At 37.8% G+C, this 15996-nt stretch overlaps 1 protein-coding gene across 3 annotated transcripts in view; it reads right to left on the bottom strand.

Annotated features, from left to right (window-relative positions):
• Nucleotides 1-2796: 2796 nt before the first annotated feature.
• RBM25 (RNA binding motif protein 25) overlaps nt 2797-15996 on the bottom strand; it is a 39287-nt gene continuing 26087 nt past the window's right edge. For all 3 annotated transcript variants that reach the window (XM_080345026.1, XM_080345024.1, XM_080345025.1), the window contains 10 exons: nt 14906-15174; nt 13739-13961; nt 13357-13446; nt 11629-11702; nt 10796-10946; nt 8779-9103; nt 7479-7753; nt 6936-7034; nt 5607-5654; nt 2797-4535 (listed from right to left, as the gene is read on the bottom strand). In XM_080345026.1, the coding sequence (XP_080201152.1) occupies nt 4443-4535; nt 5607-5654; nt 6936-7034; nt 7479-7753; nt 8779-9103; nt 10796-10946; nt 11629-11702; nt 13357-13446; nt 13739-13961; nt 14906-15174 (1647 nt within the window). In that variant the 3' untranslated portion in view covers nt 2797-4442. The remainder of the gene's footprint in view (nt 4536-5606; nt 5655-6935; nt 7035-7478; nt 7754-8778; nt 9104-10795; nt 10947-11628; nt 11703-13356; nt 13447-13738; nt 13962-14905; nt 15175-15996) is intronic.

Below are 15996 nucleotides of genomic sequence, written 5' to 3'. Positions count from 1 at the left end.
CTGCCAGCACAGCCCTCCAGCGACCCGCAGGAGGGGCAGAGGTGAAAGAAGCAGCTGAAAGCTCGTCGCTAAGCAAAAGCAGGACATGGAGGCGAGGGGATGGTGACTGACACAGGCTCGGTGCGTGTTAGAGAGCGAGCGCCCCGCAGCTCCAGCCTGCAGCAGTCCTGCAAACCAAGCAGGTTCCTCTGGAACCTGCAAGAGATGTTACCAACGAAAGAAAGGGGTGTTAGGAGAAAACACACTTCTTGGTTGTGTTTGGTTTGAATTCCAGTCATATATAAGACAGTGACCATGGTTTAAAAGGGTCCCACAAAAAAAAAATAGAGAAAATAAAATAAATGTGGCATCTTTTCAAGAAGCTTCTAGTACAGCTGCCACTCACTCGTAGAAGAAATGAAGTTTATTTCAAACCTGAAACTTACCTTGGTGTCCATGATATTTGAAGAGCAAACCACAATTCCTTCTTAAACATGCAGAACCTAGTTGGATTACTAAGATATAGGGAAAGCTATGGTACATGTAATCATTCTAAATATAACAAAAGTAAACTATTGAGAGACTGTGTCATTATGCATATTTAAAACAGATGTTGTATTTCACTACTCAGCTACACTGCAGGAAGACTGATGGGAAAAAGAAGTGGCACAAAAGTATTGCACATAAATGTTAGTTTTACATGGACATTTAAACACAAATACTGAGTTTCAGTAGGTTATATGCATATGAAGTGCATTTAAAAGAAGGTGGTTTCAGACCAAAAGTAATGCCTAACCCTTAACCAAATCAGACTATCATTTTAAGTAAACAAACATTGACCTACAGCTGCACCAGACTGTTCTCTATTTAAGTATGTTTGATCTATGATGAAATGTCTATTCACAATACCTTACACCTCTCACACTGTATGACTGTGTACCAATTTATAAGTCTGCAGGTACAACATCCTATGTTCCTACATAAGAACATGTATAGAATATGAAAAAGCATGACTTTACTGTAATATAAAAGCCAAGGGTTTCCAGTTTTACGTGTATCCCCTTTCCAAAGTACTGTTCTTGCAAGTGTAACAGGTACCTAGCAACTCCCTTTAGTAAAAGCATAAAAGGTCTAATGCTTCCCACTCATTAACAGGAAAGCACTTGTGGCAAGAAACAGGAATTCAGTAAGAAACTAACCTTACTGTTTGGGGCCTTCCCGCTGCCCACGTTTAGAGCCACCATCATCAAACTAGATGGCTATTTTTAGTGCAGCCTCTTGTTTAAAAAGGAGGAAGGAAATGCCCTGAATTAGAAAGACCAAATCAGTATGTGAACAGGTTAAATATTCTAAGAACAAAAAAGCCTCTTATCAAATTAACAATAATATAAAAATAGATCAGTCTTGGTACTGAATCTTACATGTTCATGGTTTGCCTTTTTTTTTTTCAGTGCACACTAATGAAAACAACGATACTTTGTATTTCATACTCACGTATTCCAAATGACACTGAATGGCATAACGCAGAATGATTATCTGAAGACTAAGGACATGTGTCCTTGTTCCACAGTAAAGTCCAGACTGATGACTAGTATACCCAGTTCTGTGGCATAACTTGATATTTTTCCCCCCTCTATGCGCTGTATGTAACTCTTGAAGTACATTCCATCACAGAATGGATCATACTATGGCATGCTGCATTGAATACCTAGTGGCAACCCATGATTTGCTAATGGATCTCATTCTTAGTATATTCTTAATCTGTGCATTCACTAACATTTACACACATAGTGTGTATTAAATCACATATTCAGATGTTGTAACGTTGGCAAAAAAAAGGCTTTTTCTACCCCAAATTTTCCAAGTTTATCTTGAAATAACTCGGTTACTGTGTGTTGAAAGCAAAACAAAGAAAATGACTTTCTATATTAAGAACTTCTCAGCAGTATGTGATTTGTGTTTTTACCCTCCTAGCATCAGACACAAAATATATTTTGTTATCACTGAGAAGTAAAAACACTAATTTGAGATAAACACTACAAGTGGCTTTACAAAGCAACATTTTACATTTTGAAATAAGAAAATTTGTTGAAGTACTTGCATAAGCCAAGGCAGAGACACCACTGTGAACATTCCTTCATCCTTCCACTACCAAAAAAAACCTCGACTTCTACTTTTTTTTTTTTTTTAAAATGTCACAACTGCTTCTAAATACTTATTTACCTGGCTATTTAACACTCCAGCTTAAATTTTATCTCTTCGTTACCCAGATGCCTCCAGTCTCATTAGGAAGAGTACAAGCTTATGTCCAATGCATAAATAATAGAAGTGATGAATATACAGCTTTAGTCTAGGGCAGAAGAAAATAATCTGAAGTTTCACAAGTTGAGCTTTCACGGAAGAATCTCAACAAGGACATTAGGTAATCTGCCACACAGTGGCATTACAATGCATTTGTTGCATTTATCTTGTTTAACTGCTACTAATGACAGAAAAAGAATGCCGTATCAGCAGGACAAGGAACACTCATGAAGTTCACTCTCTCCCTTCTCTATATTTACTACAAATAGAGCAAATTTTTAATTTATTTAGAATTTGGAGAATTTTTGGTAAATGCTGATACAAAACTGCATGGGGAAAAGGGGGAAGTAATTTCTTAGGGTAACATCAAGTTCCAGAAAAAAAAAAAAGGAAGTTTGCAGCATGTAAGTATGTAAAACAAAACATTCTCATGTGAACTCAAGCACAACACAAAGTAACACTTTTATGAAGTTACACTTCAACTTAAAAAAAGAGAATATTTTGTGGTGTGTCGTATTATAGGGATGAGAAAGAATATATTTGGATCACTTGTATATTTGCAGGCTTCTTGTCAGGTGACAGAAAGCAGGACATAGTTTGAAGAACCCCGCCCCTACTTTGGCAACACTTGTTGATACAGAAAGCAGTGTTAAATACAATTGCACGCTGCACAAGACTCCAAAAGAACGTCAGCCCTTAAATCAAATATATACATTTTTAATATCTGAAATATTTACACGATGGAACCTTTACACGATCCCATTTGTTAAGAACAGTGTTTTCAAGTGTCCTCTCCAGATACAAAGAACTAGTAACTCAAGGTCACAGTTATGTTTTCTGAACAGGTCAACCTGTATCCTTCAGTTAAATACAATATAGAGATACTGGAACACCTTTACTTAATTTGTTTGCTATTAAGAATTGTGTTTAAAAATTAAAAAGGTTGTAGAGACAGTTTGCTCCCTGGAACACAGTCCTCCTGCAATCAAAACAGCTCACAGCACATTATCAATTTGTCTGTTTACCCAGGTATGAGATAAAAAAATGCAGTTTACAGTACATCTCATCATTTATACCATATCAACCTATTAATAAAAACTCATATAAACAAGGCAGGAAAATATCACCCTCTTTTTGTGGACAACAGACTGCTTACAGTAGAAAACAAAGTTGGGGCTAGTCCAATAGTATGGATAAAAACAAGACTTCGGCTTTGTTTGAAAACTTACGGTTTACTTTTTGTGAGCTGCTATGGTCAGCTACATCCAAACAGGTACTTTTTTCTAAATACTAAAAAAAAAATGTTTTAAAAAATAATTTCTTTAAAAAAAAAAAAATCTGTTTATTTTGGAGAAAAAAGGGATAATAGGGAAGGGCTAAAATGAAACTGAGCAGAAGATATCCTGTTTAAAAAAAAATATCTTTAAATAGCACTTATTGAATTGAGGTCTTGCTCTTGTTTTAACTGAGCAAAGAATAAAAAACTTCCTGCAATTTCTAGGAAAGAAGCAGAGCATCTGTAAGAGGTTAAGTTCCCAGCTTCATTAGTAATTCTAAATGGGGAACAAAGTATTGAGGCTCCTGCTGGTTCACATCAGAATGACAAGTCTGAGGGAATTCCTCATCCAGAGTCAGCTGAGGGGACCAAATGAACACACAAAGCTGTTCTGTGAAAGCAGCTCAAGCCACTTATTTTTAAATTGTTTTCTGATCATTCCTTAAATAAAAAGAGGGAGAGTATGCAAAAAAAAAAAAAAAAAAAGCACTAATAAATTTGCAGTAAAATAATTTGTCTTCATCTGTAACTGATACAGTTCCACATTAAGTGCAAATGTTTTGCAAAACAGGAGCTTTTTTCATAATATTTACAAGAACCAGAGTAACATAACAAACCAGAGAACATGTACAGTAGCTGCAGCTTATAAAACATACCGGTAATTGTACCTTGTGAATTATAAAGAGAACCGATGCAGGATTCAGATAACTAACTGAGAAGGGTAAAAGTAGCCTCAGAGCAGAGGACAAAAAAAATTCACATTTTCTACATAAAAAAATACAGGTCTCAAGTCTCTGAGAACAGAGAAAATTCAAAGTCTCTGAATGACAGGGGGAAAAAAAAAAGCCCAAAATTGAAATGGAACCCTGGAAGCAAGGAGAGAGCTTTATTTCACTAGACCAATCTTCTTTGCTTCTGTCTCGTATATCAACAACCTCCACATTTTGACTATGAAAACTTCAGCTTCTTCATCTAGTACCTGTGGGAAATAGACATTTTATATACAATTTTTTAGGTTAGGATTTCCAGTTATAGAGACTAATTTTAGACACATCAGAACTATAAAGCAGATGAAGTGTAATCCAAGTTAAGCCTTTGAGGGAAGCACTGGGTAAAACTTCAGTGAATTTGTCTGTCCTGCAGTTATCATCTGACTTGACTCTAATTCTATACTGGCAGGTGTTGAGCACTAAAAGTACTAGTCTCCAAAAGTGGCATGGGAAGAGGCAGAACAATGGCAGGCTTGGGAAGAATGTAAGAACAAGACATACATCTGGTATTTTCCCTTCATTCTCTCCTAGTCTGTGCTCATTTTCAGCTTAGAAATTCCTTGAATATTTATTAAGTAGTATTCTCTTCCTCGAAGTTATTATCCAGGCTTTTCGGGAATCCACACAAATTTCTGGTATGCGCAATATCCCTCAGGAAGTTCCCCAGGGTCACCTACTAATCACACCAAGAACGACTTACTAGCTTCTGCTATGATTCTGGCTCCTACCAAATTTGCCTCCAAGTTTCCTTATTGGAAGAGAGTGAACAATTGTTTTTTATTCACCTTTCAGTGTATGAAACCATGGTGAAACAATGGCATTATTTTGTTAAGTTTCTCTCTTTCAATACCAGGCAAAAAAGAGCTTTTACTGACCTAGAGAAAAAACACCTTTTGTCATCAATTGGGAACAGACCCATTAAACCACTAATTATAAAAATCTAGTTACAAGAATGAGAAGGAATAAAAGTTTATATTTCTGATACAATTCTGTTATTGTTAAGTCCTACCTCTCTCTGCTGTTAGGGACAGAATCTTTGTTCTATGTTTCTAAATACTGAGAAATTCTCATCAGGGATCAGGAATTTCTAACTAGATGCTGTAACTGCAAAATCACGTCTGCACTAGCATGATCTGTTTAATCAAAGCAGCTTTCGTATCTCATTCATGTTTTCTGTGAACACCAAATATTTCTGTTATGGACTCCTACTCTTTCACAGAATTGACTGTTAGCTTCAGAATTAACACAGAAGGTCTGTCAGTTACACGATTTCTGCTTACCATGGCAACATCATCCAGTATGCTCTGTGGTGAGCTGTGAGCCATAACCTGAAAGAAACAAATGTTTTTAGGCTGAAAACTCAAGAGTAAACCATACAAACATCTTTGGACAAAAACCAGTTACTTCTCAAGGATTTTGAATGCTTTGCATGTGCAAAAAGTATTTGCAGTTCTTTAGTTCCCAGTATTACCCAGGGCAAAAATTAGTATTAAACTACATTGGATTCCATCAAAGTGAGTGCTAGTTTATGGCTAGTTACTGAGGAACAAGTTCCAGGAAGCTCCAGAGATTCAACAGGTCCTGTATTTGCTGGATATTCTTGCATTTTCAATTAAGCTCTCCTAATTGAAGAAATAAGCTCCCCTTCCTTCAACAATGAATTCTCTAATGGAAGGCAATGGCAAAATCTTCCATCTGTCATTCTTCATTACAAGCAAATGGAAAATTCAGTTAAGTATTTCAATTATTTTTTTCAGAATCAAATATCAGAAAATTGGTTTTTTAATATCTATATATAAAATTAAGGCTTAGCGAATATTCAGCTTCTACTTTTCACTTTCTATTAACCACCTGTGCCACAAAACTATCACTTGCTTTGCCTCTGATACAGTAGCCCTAAAAGATAAACCAAGACAAGCCATTATGAACAGAAGTACTGTGAAAGCTGAAAAGTTTTTGAAATTCCCTGCCATAGAGTTGTCATGACAGATTTAAAAAGGCAAGTTATTAGAATTCAGTTTATAATTGGATGGAAGAGGCTACAGAGTTTGGTTTAAACAAGTCATCCAATGGCTAAAAGGTACAGCAGAATGACTTCTAATTTAACTCTAAAACCTTAGTGTTTGCTTACTACTAAAGCAACAGCAGCATCCAAAATGCTTTTTAAGAAATTTATCTAGTTAGTCCAAAAATGTATGTAAAAATCAAGCTACTGGCTTTTTTCCCCTGAATTCACAAAAATCTTGGTTTAAAGTTAAAAATCTTAATGGTCAATGAGATATTAACTCTGAAATCTAATGATAAAACTATCAGTTAAAACAGCTGCTCTTGTCAACTGCTGATTTCTTTATCCAGTTCCAGATGTTTATCTAACAGATAACACGGAGCACCTGACATGTACATACTGTGCACAAGCATCAAAGGAGGTAAGTTGTACAACACCGAGGTATATGCTGATTCCAAGTACACCAGCTGTCTCTGCTGACTAACATCACAGATTACAGAGAAGCTAAGAGCAGGCTGCCTTCTGATACAGATACGGCAGTAACTGCTGCAGCTTAAATAGGGAGTAAAACCCAGACTTCATAAAAGAAGTGGAAGATATTAACCTTAGAACAAACAAAGTCAACTAGCGTGGCTTCTTCTTCACCAATATACTCTATTATTTTCTTGTTAATCCATGGTCTAATTCGACGTTCCATTAATGTCTGGAAATAGAAAAAAACAAAAAACATATTTTCTGTAAGTTTTAGTGTCCTGAAACAACACTGCCAGATAGGCAGCTAGAAGACCCAAACAACTATTTAGCAAAAGATACATTTTTGCTATCAATATAATCCTTAGTGATTTGGCATCTGCAGTATTTCTGACAGCCATTCAAACATGTTTGAATAGGACCTTTTTCCCCACCTTCCATAAAACCGCTAGACAATTTGTAGTAAGAATTCAGGAGACGGCAAACAAAAGTAAGCAGGCATACTTCAGAATAAGTATTATATACAGACAAGAAATACAGTATACAAATTAGATTCCATTTGATGCTGCTGCTCCAGTCTACTAGGGTCTCAGAAACATTGGATTTCTATTCAATTCCAAGGTTTATTCAGAAAAATTATGCTTTTTTTGTGAATGCTTGAAAGAAATCAACTTACTGAATCCACAATTGACCAGTCAAGAGGATAAGCAAAGAGCTCTGGTTTTGCTGTGGGAATCTTCTCAATGAGGCTCTTAATATGTTTGCGTTTTTCTTCTGTATTGACACTGCCTTTGATACTGCTTTTATCTTCATCTCCATAATCCAGGGGGACGAGTTTCCTTTTCCGGGGTACGTCATCACTGTCTTCATCATCAAATTTATTGAAAACGCTATCCACAGCAAGCTTCTTCCTTTTTACAGCATTGGGCTGATTGGGACTATTACAGGCACCTACAACCCAAAAGACAGAATAACATATTCATAAACTGCAATCAAAGCTAATTTGCTCTTCACACATTTCTCGAGGAATATCAGTTTGTATGTATATAAATGTCTGTGAATGCCTAGCATCAGTGTTTTGATCTCTCTAACTCTGTTATAGAAACGGGAAAAGCAGTAAAGATCTCAGAGTTTCTTCAAGATTTTTGAAAAATACCGTCTTCTTTCTCTTCCCTGAAACAAACTAGCACCCTCACTGAGGGAGGACTATAGCATGAGTTCAAACCTTTGCAGAGACAGAGCACAGAAGTGAAAGGCTGCAATCAATCTAGCTGTAGTAAAAGCTTTAATTAGTTAGCCTAATACCATACAGTCTCTTTTCATTTAAGATCTAATACTATGTGAGCTCAAACTGCAGCTCTAGCATAATTTATTCAAAATAATAAATGCAGAAATGTTCTGGAATACAAGTATCTTTAGTTCTGCTACTCAGAACAAAATTTTTCTAAAAACACCAGGAAGTTGCTAAAGTACTAAGGAACTCTACACTCAAGTTCCATTCACAAATGTCATCAATTCATTGTACTACTCTAAGAGAAAGAAAAAATAACCTAATTTTCATTTTTCTTCTTGTAAAAGCATCTTTGTGAATAAACATAAGAAGTATCTATGGCTTAAATCTAACGTATACTTATATCAACGAAAAGTAGCAATGAGTTTGAAAAGAGATATTTAGACTTCTATTAATGTGGAAAAGCATGTGGAAATAACTAATCCCAGCTCAGAGGATTCTTAATAAAATTAAACCTTGAGGATGCCAAAACTTCCCTCTCTTTTCCCATCCAGATTTTGGACGAAGAGAGATCTATAAAAGCTACCAACTGGATAGGAGAAATTGAGCACAGCATCTGGATAACAAGACCTTGATATAAGTATGTCAAAACATACAATATATTTTGAAAACTACATGGCTAAATCAGCCTGACACTTTTTCATTCTTATCCAATATGGAACATTAAAATAAAATGTAAACTTGCCTAATTTGAGGCTAAGTCCTATTTTGGGCCGATGTTCCTCTGGCTGCTGTTGGTCAGGCGAATTTTCATGAGGGATAATAATGCCACAGGGTGATTCATCACCAGGTGTGTTAGGGGTTGCATTTCCACTAGCAGAAGAAACAGATGGGGCAGAACTGATAGGTCGTAAAGTAGGTTTAAGGCAGGGCTTTTGTTCAGGCTCCTCCTCTTCTTCCTCTGGCTCTTCTCTTTTCTCTTCTTTTTCTGCCTTTTCTTCCTCTTCCTCCTCAGACTCTGGCTCTTGTTTTATTTGTGGCTGCCTACGCCGCTCAGCCTCCTGCTCCATCTACAATGAAACAGACCATTAACAAAAAAGAAGCTCTCTCAAAAACAGCGATGTTCAAAAAGAATCTTAAGATCCTCTGTTTCCTAAAGAAGTCTCTGTTAGTCAACAAATACATGGAACTGGCATTATAGTCAAAAATGGTGAATAATGTGAATTTGGTTTTGAACTCCAGCCAAACATAGATCTGGAAAATTATTTTTGTTTCCAGTGTTCTTACTGCTTATCTGAACTTCTTTTTAAGAAAAAATAAACAGAACAAATATTAACTATCAGATCGCTTACACAATTTTGCTCAATACCATTAAAATGTCCCTGTCCCTGGCAAAGTAATGGAACAGCTTATCCTTGGTGCCATCTCAAGGCATATCAAGGATAAGAGGGTTATTAGGGGCAGTCAGCATGGCTTTACCAAGGGTAAGTCATGCTTGACCAACCTCATCGCCTTTTATGAGAATGTAACAAGGTGGATGGATGATGGCAGAGCGGGGGATGTGGTCTACCTTGACTTCAGTAAAGCCTTTGACACAGTCTCCTACAGCATCCTCACAGCTACGTTGAGGAGGTGTGGTCTAGACAATAGAGTAGTGAGGTGGGTTGCAAACTGGCTTAAGGAGAGAAGCCAGAGAGTGGTAGTCAATGGTGCGGAGTTGAGTTGGAGGCCACTATCTAGTGGAGTGCCTCAGGGGTCAGTACTGGGGCCAGTATTATTCAGTATATTCATTAATGATTTAGACGAGGGAATAGAGTGTACTATCAGCAAGTTTGCTGATGACACTAAGCTGGGAGGAGTGGCTGACACGCCAGAAGGCTGTGCTGCCATCCAGCGAGACCTGGACAGGCTGGAGAGTTGGGCGGGGAATAACCTAATGAAATTTAACAAGGAAAAGTGTAGAGTCCTCCATCTGGGCAGGAACAGCTCCAGCTTCCAGTATAGGTTGGGAAATTACATATTAGAGAGCAGTGTAGGGCAAAGGGACCTGGGGGTCCTGGTGGACAACAGGATGACCATGAGCCAGCACTGTGCCCGTGTGGCCAGGAAGGCCAATGGCATCCTGGGGTGTATTACAAGGGAGGTGGTTAGTAGATCGAGAGAGGTTCTCCTTCCCCCCTACTCCGCCCTGGTGAGACCACACCTGGAATATTGTGTCCAGTTCTGGGCCCCTCAGTTCCAGAAGGACAGGGAACTGCTGGAGAGAGTCCAGCACAGGGCAACAAAGATGATTAAGGGAGTGGAGCACCACCCTTATGAAGAAAGGCTGAGGGAATGGGGTCTCTTTAGTTTGGAGAAGAGGAGACTGAGGGGTGACCTTATTAATGTTTATAAATATATAAAGGGTGAGTGCCATGAGGATGGAGCCAGGCTCTTCTTGGTGGCAAACAATGATAGGACAAGGGGTAATGGGATCAAGCTGGAACACAAGAGGTTCCACTTAAATTTGAGAAAAAACTTCTTCTCAGTAAGGGTGACAGAACACTGGAACAGGCTGCTCAGGGAGGTTGTAGAGTCTCCTTCTCTGGAGACATTCAAAACACGCCTGGACATGTTCCTGTGTGACCTCACCTAGGTGTTTCTGCTCCAGAAGGGGGATTGGACTAGATGATCTTTTGAGGTCCCTTCCAATCCCAAACATACTGTGATACTGTGAAAATACCAAGCACTCTTTTCTCCCTGTCAGACCAACAGCTACTTACCCTCTGGAGTTCTGCATCTGGATCTGGGTGTCCTTCTGCCAGAAGGCGCTGCCTAATTTCTTCTAACTCTTCCTTTTCCCTTTTCCTGTCCCGTTCATCTGCTTCCATCTCTTTCTCTCTGTCTCGTAACCTCTTCTGAAGAGCACTACCCCTACAAAGGACATGGATTTTATATTTCAAAGAACATTGCAATGAGAACCTTGTGACGCAATACAAGGAATACCTGATAGAGTGTACCTTCCACTAAATGAAGATTCATAAGAGCATCTGCTGTCCTCTATTTTTATAACAGAAGAATCTAAGATACAAGTTCCCTACATGACTACACAGAATTTATCCCATCACATTAAACAGATGTAAAACTGTGACTGCCAGTCTTCTCAGAAAAATAATAAAATTGTTTTATAGGTTTTTACTTGACAAGAATCAGCTCTGCTAAATTAGTTTGACCCAAATTTTAGGTAGTCATGTGTTGAAGGACCTTCCCCATCCTTTGAGTTAATAAGCTCATTCTTTGTACAATTTACAACTTCCTTGTAGTAATTTTCTTAGAGGAGTACTTGATCTCTCTGCTGACCTCTGCTCTGCCTCACCCACAAGCAAAGTGGTAGGAAGGAGCAGCTACTCCCAAGCATTAACAAGTAGCAACAAGTTTTCCTTTTCCCTCTGGTACTTAGCAAGTGACACTGCAATAATTCAGATAATTATATGACCCTTACATTGCCACATATTCACTCAAATATAAAATCCATAAGCCTCTGCCAACAAAGCCCATAACAGTGTCAAAACAAACAATGAAGATTTTACTGTTAGGAATCAAAACAAAGAGATACCTGTAGTATTTTGGATCATCTCTGTCATCATCATAATCTTCTAAGAATTCTTTTAACCGTTTGGCTTCTTTTGCCTGCAAGAAATTGAAACATAAGCCATGTTATCAAGTTATTTCTAGTTTTATTTCTAATAGTTTAAAAATTAGTAACATTAAATACCTGCTATGCTTACAACTAAAGATATGGAGTTTTCCAGACAGAAAATAGAAAGCTTTTTGGAATTGCATCATCTTCCAGAGATCTGTAAACTTCCTATCATATATTCAATAGCAGATAGTACATCCACTAAGTCCACTACAATCATATCTCTGATTTGCAGACTACTCTTCTGTTTTTAGCATGTCAATTAAATATACACACACCTCTTTTTTTTTTTTTTTTTACATCACAAAAGAAGAGAATCCAATTTTCTGTTCTTCAAATCTGTAAGTCTGGTATTGGATATTTCTAGCATGGCAGTTTAAGTGTATTTTATCAGTATTGTTTTGTTTCAAGAGCTGTGCTTTTTGAAAAAGATTTAGTTATGCACAAAACTAAACATAATGGATACTTCTAAGATAAGCTCTCCCCTTGCTGTGTTACTAATCCAACCCACGTGGCACTGTATTAATGCACAGGCCTAAAACTGAAGGGGATGAGGGGGATAGAGGGGAGATACTTTTTCCTCCTCCGCTAACATAAAAAAAACCAAAGCAGTTCTTTAAGGTGAATATAAATTAGGACATTCTAGCCTGTATCCAATATTTAGAATAACAGTAAGATATTCCTATGCTAATAACTTTGAAAAACAAATTATGATCCTGGTTGGAAATAAATACAGCACAAAACTTAACACTGCTCTCTACAACTGCCATCTACAGACAGCACAGCATCCACGAGGACTGTGAACAGAAAATATTCTTGAGTCATTCTCAAACTTTTTTTTTTTCCCTTTCAAGCATTCAAGGGGAAAAAAAAATAGATTCCACATAAATAGAAAATTAGAAACTACATTGTTTTATTTTTTTCTTTCTTTCCTGTGTCTCTCTGCATATTTTGCTTCGAAGCAATTCCCAATCCATCTCCCACTTAGAACTCTCTCCTATCTTCTCTCCTTCTCTGGGATAATTATTGAGTGAAATAACACCACCATAATTTAAAATAACTCCTTTACACTTTAGCACAAAACTATGATATTACAGAAATATCTGTCTTCCAAAGGTGTCTTTTCAGACAAAACTTCCAAGCATTACATTGATAACTGTGATAATTTCACAACTAATGAACTCGAGACAGAAATTTAGAAAGCATTTTAGATACATTATAGACCTTTATTTTATACATTATAGAAGGTTCAGGCACATAAGCAGGTTGGAAGTAAAAAGACTGTTCTAGTTCCACCTGCATGACATAAAACATATAATAGATTTTGCCACAAACTCAGATTATGGATGTAATAGTGCATGACGATCAAACCACAGTATTTTACAGCTACCTGCTTCTCATTCTTTTGCCTTCACAAGACCAAACCACTAGGCTTTGTTTTCCAGACTCTCAATACTAATCCCACTTATTAGATATCTTCTTTTTCGAGTCTATTAACTCATCTTTTGGTATAAATACATATGTGGTGTTTATACAAAGAGAGAGCTCTGTCACTATCCATAAAGACAGCAGAAGAATGTTCCATTCTACATGGGACAAAAAGAACAAGTGGGGGGAAATTACAAGTAAAACAATAAGCCTTACCATTTCCCTTCTTCTTTCTTCTTCCCTTTCAGCCTCTTTTTCATATTCTCGACTTTTCTTCCGTTCTCTGATTTCCCAGTTTTTAAGACGCTAAAAGAGAACAAAAAATACTCACTCCAATCTCAAGAACATTAAGAATAGCAGTACTACTTCAAAGTTAGTTTGGATTATTGTTTAAAACAAATTGCCCTAAAGGGGCAACAAGAAGTCCAAAGTTGTTCTGACAGTGTCTTACAGATTCTGCCCCAATTCATGTACTCAAAGGATTAAAACTGTATTTAAGAAAAGGAGGAGAAGGAATGACACATTTTACAGTAGAAGACTTATTATCACCCCTCAGAAACAATTATTTCCTTAAGGAACCTTAAAAATCCCAGCCTACCTCCTGATATGCAGCTTCTTTCTCCCGCAGTTTCCTCTCTAGTTTTCGGCGTTCGTAGGCATCTTCTTCATCTTCCTCTCGGTCCCTCTTCTTATCCTTCTCCCGTTCTCGCTCTCGTTCGCGTTCTCTTTCCCGTTCCCGCTCGCGTTCTCTTTCCCTCTCTCGTTCGCGTTCTCTTTCCCGTTCCCGCTCTCGTTCTCTTTCTCGGTCTCTGCTTTTTTCCCTGAAAGAAGGAAACCGTCCAAGGTTAAGTACAGAGCCTTCCTCTCCACTCAGTCAAATAATTTAGCTTCAAATGTGTGCTACTTATAGCAGTTTGCAAGTTATTCTTCTTCTGCAATTGTACAAAAGGATTACCTGATACAGCAATGGGCATAAATCAATTCTTCTAATATATTCAAAATGTCATTTACCTAAAAGTAGTAGTTTGAGCACTAACCGTTAAACAGTGACATCTATAGAAACTAAGCACGAGCACAGGGCAATTCTTACCAGATTATGTTAGCAGTTCGCCATAAATGACGGCTAAAACCCCCACAAATAAAAGGGTGTGTTTAATAATTCCTACATGTTTACATGGTTTACAGAAATAGAACCCTACTGACAAGACGATTAAAAGTGAAACAGCTCTTTTTTCCTATGGTGAAGAGGGAAAAACTAGCATCTACAGCCCAACATTAGTCACAGTTTAAGACTGAAAGAGGAATTGCCCTTGCTTTTATTAAGAAACAGACAAACCCAAACACAAACAACAACACCCCCTGCCCACTCCCCCCCCCAAAAAAAGAAACCCCACGTAGTAAAGGAAAAGGTAAAATCTACTTCAGCTAAAAGATACCACACGCATAAGAGAACCTCAAATAGGACCCATCAAAAAATAAGGAAGATTTGAGATAAAACCAGTATGTTGAAGTCATAGTTGGGTGGTTGCTTACTGCATATTACAGTCCTTATATTCCTGTGCTGTGGAGGGAATCCAGTATTTTATGTTTATACTTGATTTTTATAGAATTTGTGTAAATACAACATTTGTCTAAAATTCTGATTTCCTACTGTGATCTTACAAGGGCCATTCTCTTCTGAACGGCAGCTGATCAGCTGAACTACATGCACTTAGTAAACAGCACCAGGAAAAACTGAAATAAATAGCAACTAGAGTGCATTTACCTTGATCTGCTCCGATCCTTGTTGCGATCTGAACTTCTTTCGCGATCTCTGTCACGATCTCGGTCTCTGTCTCGGTCCTTAGTTCGGTCACGATCCCTATCTCGCTCTCGTTCACGCTCTCGTTCCTTCTCCTTCTCTCGTTCACGCTCCCTCTCTCTTTCACGTTCCCTCCTTTCTCGTTCACGCTCCCGTTCCCTTTCTCTTTCTCTGCGTTCTTTTTCAATTTCCTGTCTTTCTTTCTCCTTTTTGCCTTTTTCCTCCTCCAGTTTCTAAAAACCAATAAGAGAACTTTCATAGTTAATTCTGCAGTTATAAGAACTGGATAATCCCGGCGCAACACACAAGGCTGGTAATGGAAATACCAAAACCGCCACTGATTTTAAAATATTAAATAGGGTTTGGTGGGTATTTTTTGGAACTCATAAGTATGAAATCAAAATGCAGCAATCACAAGACTAAGTTTCGTGCAAAAGCATAGATCTACACAGACCAGCAATCTCCAACCTTAGCAGAGTAGGGCTGGCCTCACATTGCAAGCTGACTAAACTGCACATACACGGTGCACTGCCAGTCATGATTCAGCTGGGCCACAAATTCCATTGACCCTATAAACCACTGGGGTACAAGCAAAGTGAACTTCTAGCTTATAAAGTTAATGCTGTTCAGCTAGGTAAATATATTTCAGTGGAACGCTTATTGGGGCAGCGAGTTGTTTCCCAAAAAGGCTTGGCAGACCAAAACAGTCCTATAGGAAAACTTGGGTAAAGAAATTTATCCACTTACACGTGGTGCATGTGGTTTAACAGTGAAGAGAGCTGCAACCTTTCCCCTTTTCCCTCCCTAAAAAAGTTCTAACAGTTCATTGGTAAGAACTGGACTCTGCAGAATGGAATCCTTAACTTCCACCACTGCAAGACGGAAAGAGTTAAAAAAAGGTTGGAAATAGCTCTTTTGAAACACAGAAACTAAAGGGTTACCTGCTACAGTTTTACTAGAAATTGTACAAAACTGCCACTTTTTTTCAATTAGAAACAGTTCCTATGACCAGACTATAAGACAATAGAAAATACATCAACAGAATGATAGATAAA

This window comes from Nesoenas mayeri, assembly GCF_963082525.1.
Source record: "Nesoenas mayeri genome assembly, chromosome: 5".
Taxonomy (NCBI): domain Eukaryota; kingdom Metazoa; phylum Chordata; class Aves; order Columbiformes; family Columbidae; genus Nesoenas; species Nesoenas mayeri.
The sequence above is the reverse complement of the archived record's forward strand: the minus strand, read 5'-3'. Positions and strand labels throughout refer to the sequence as shown.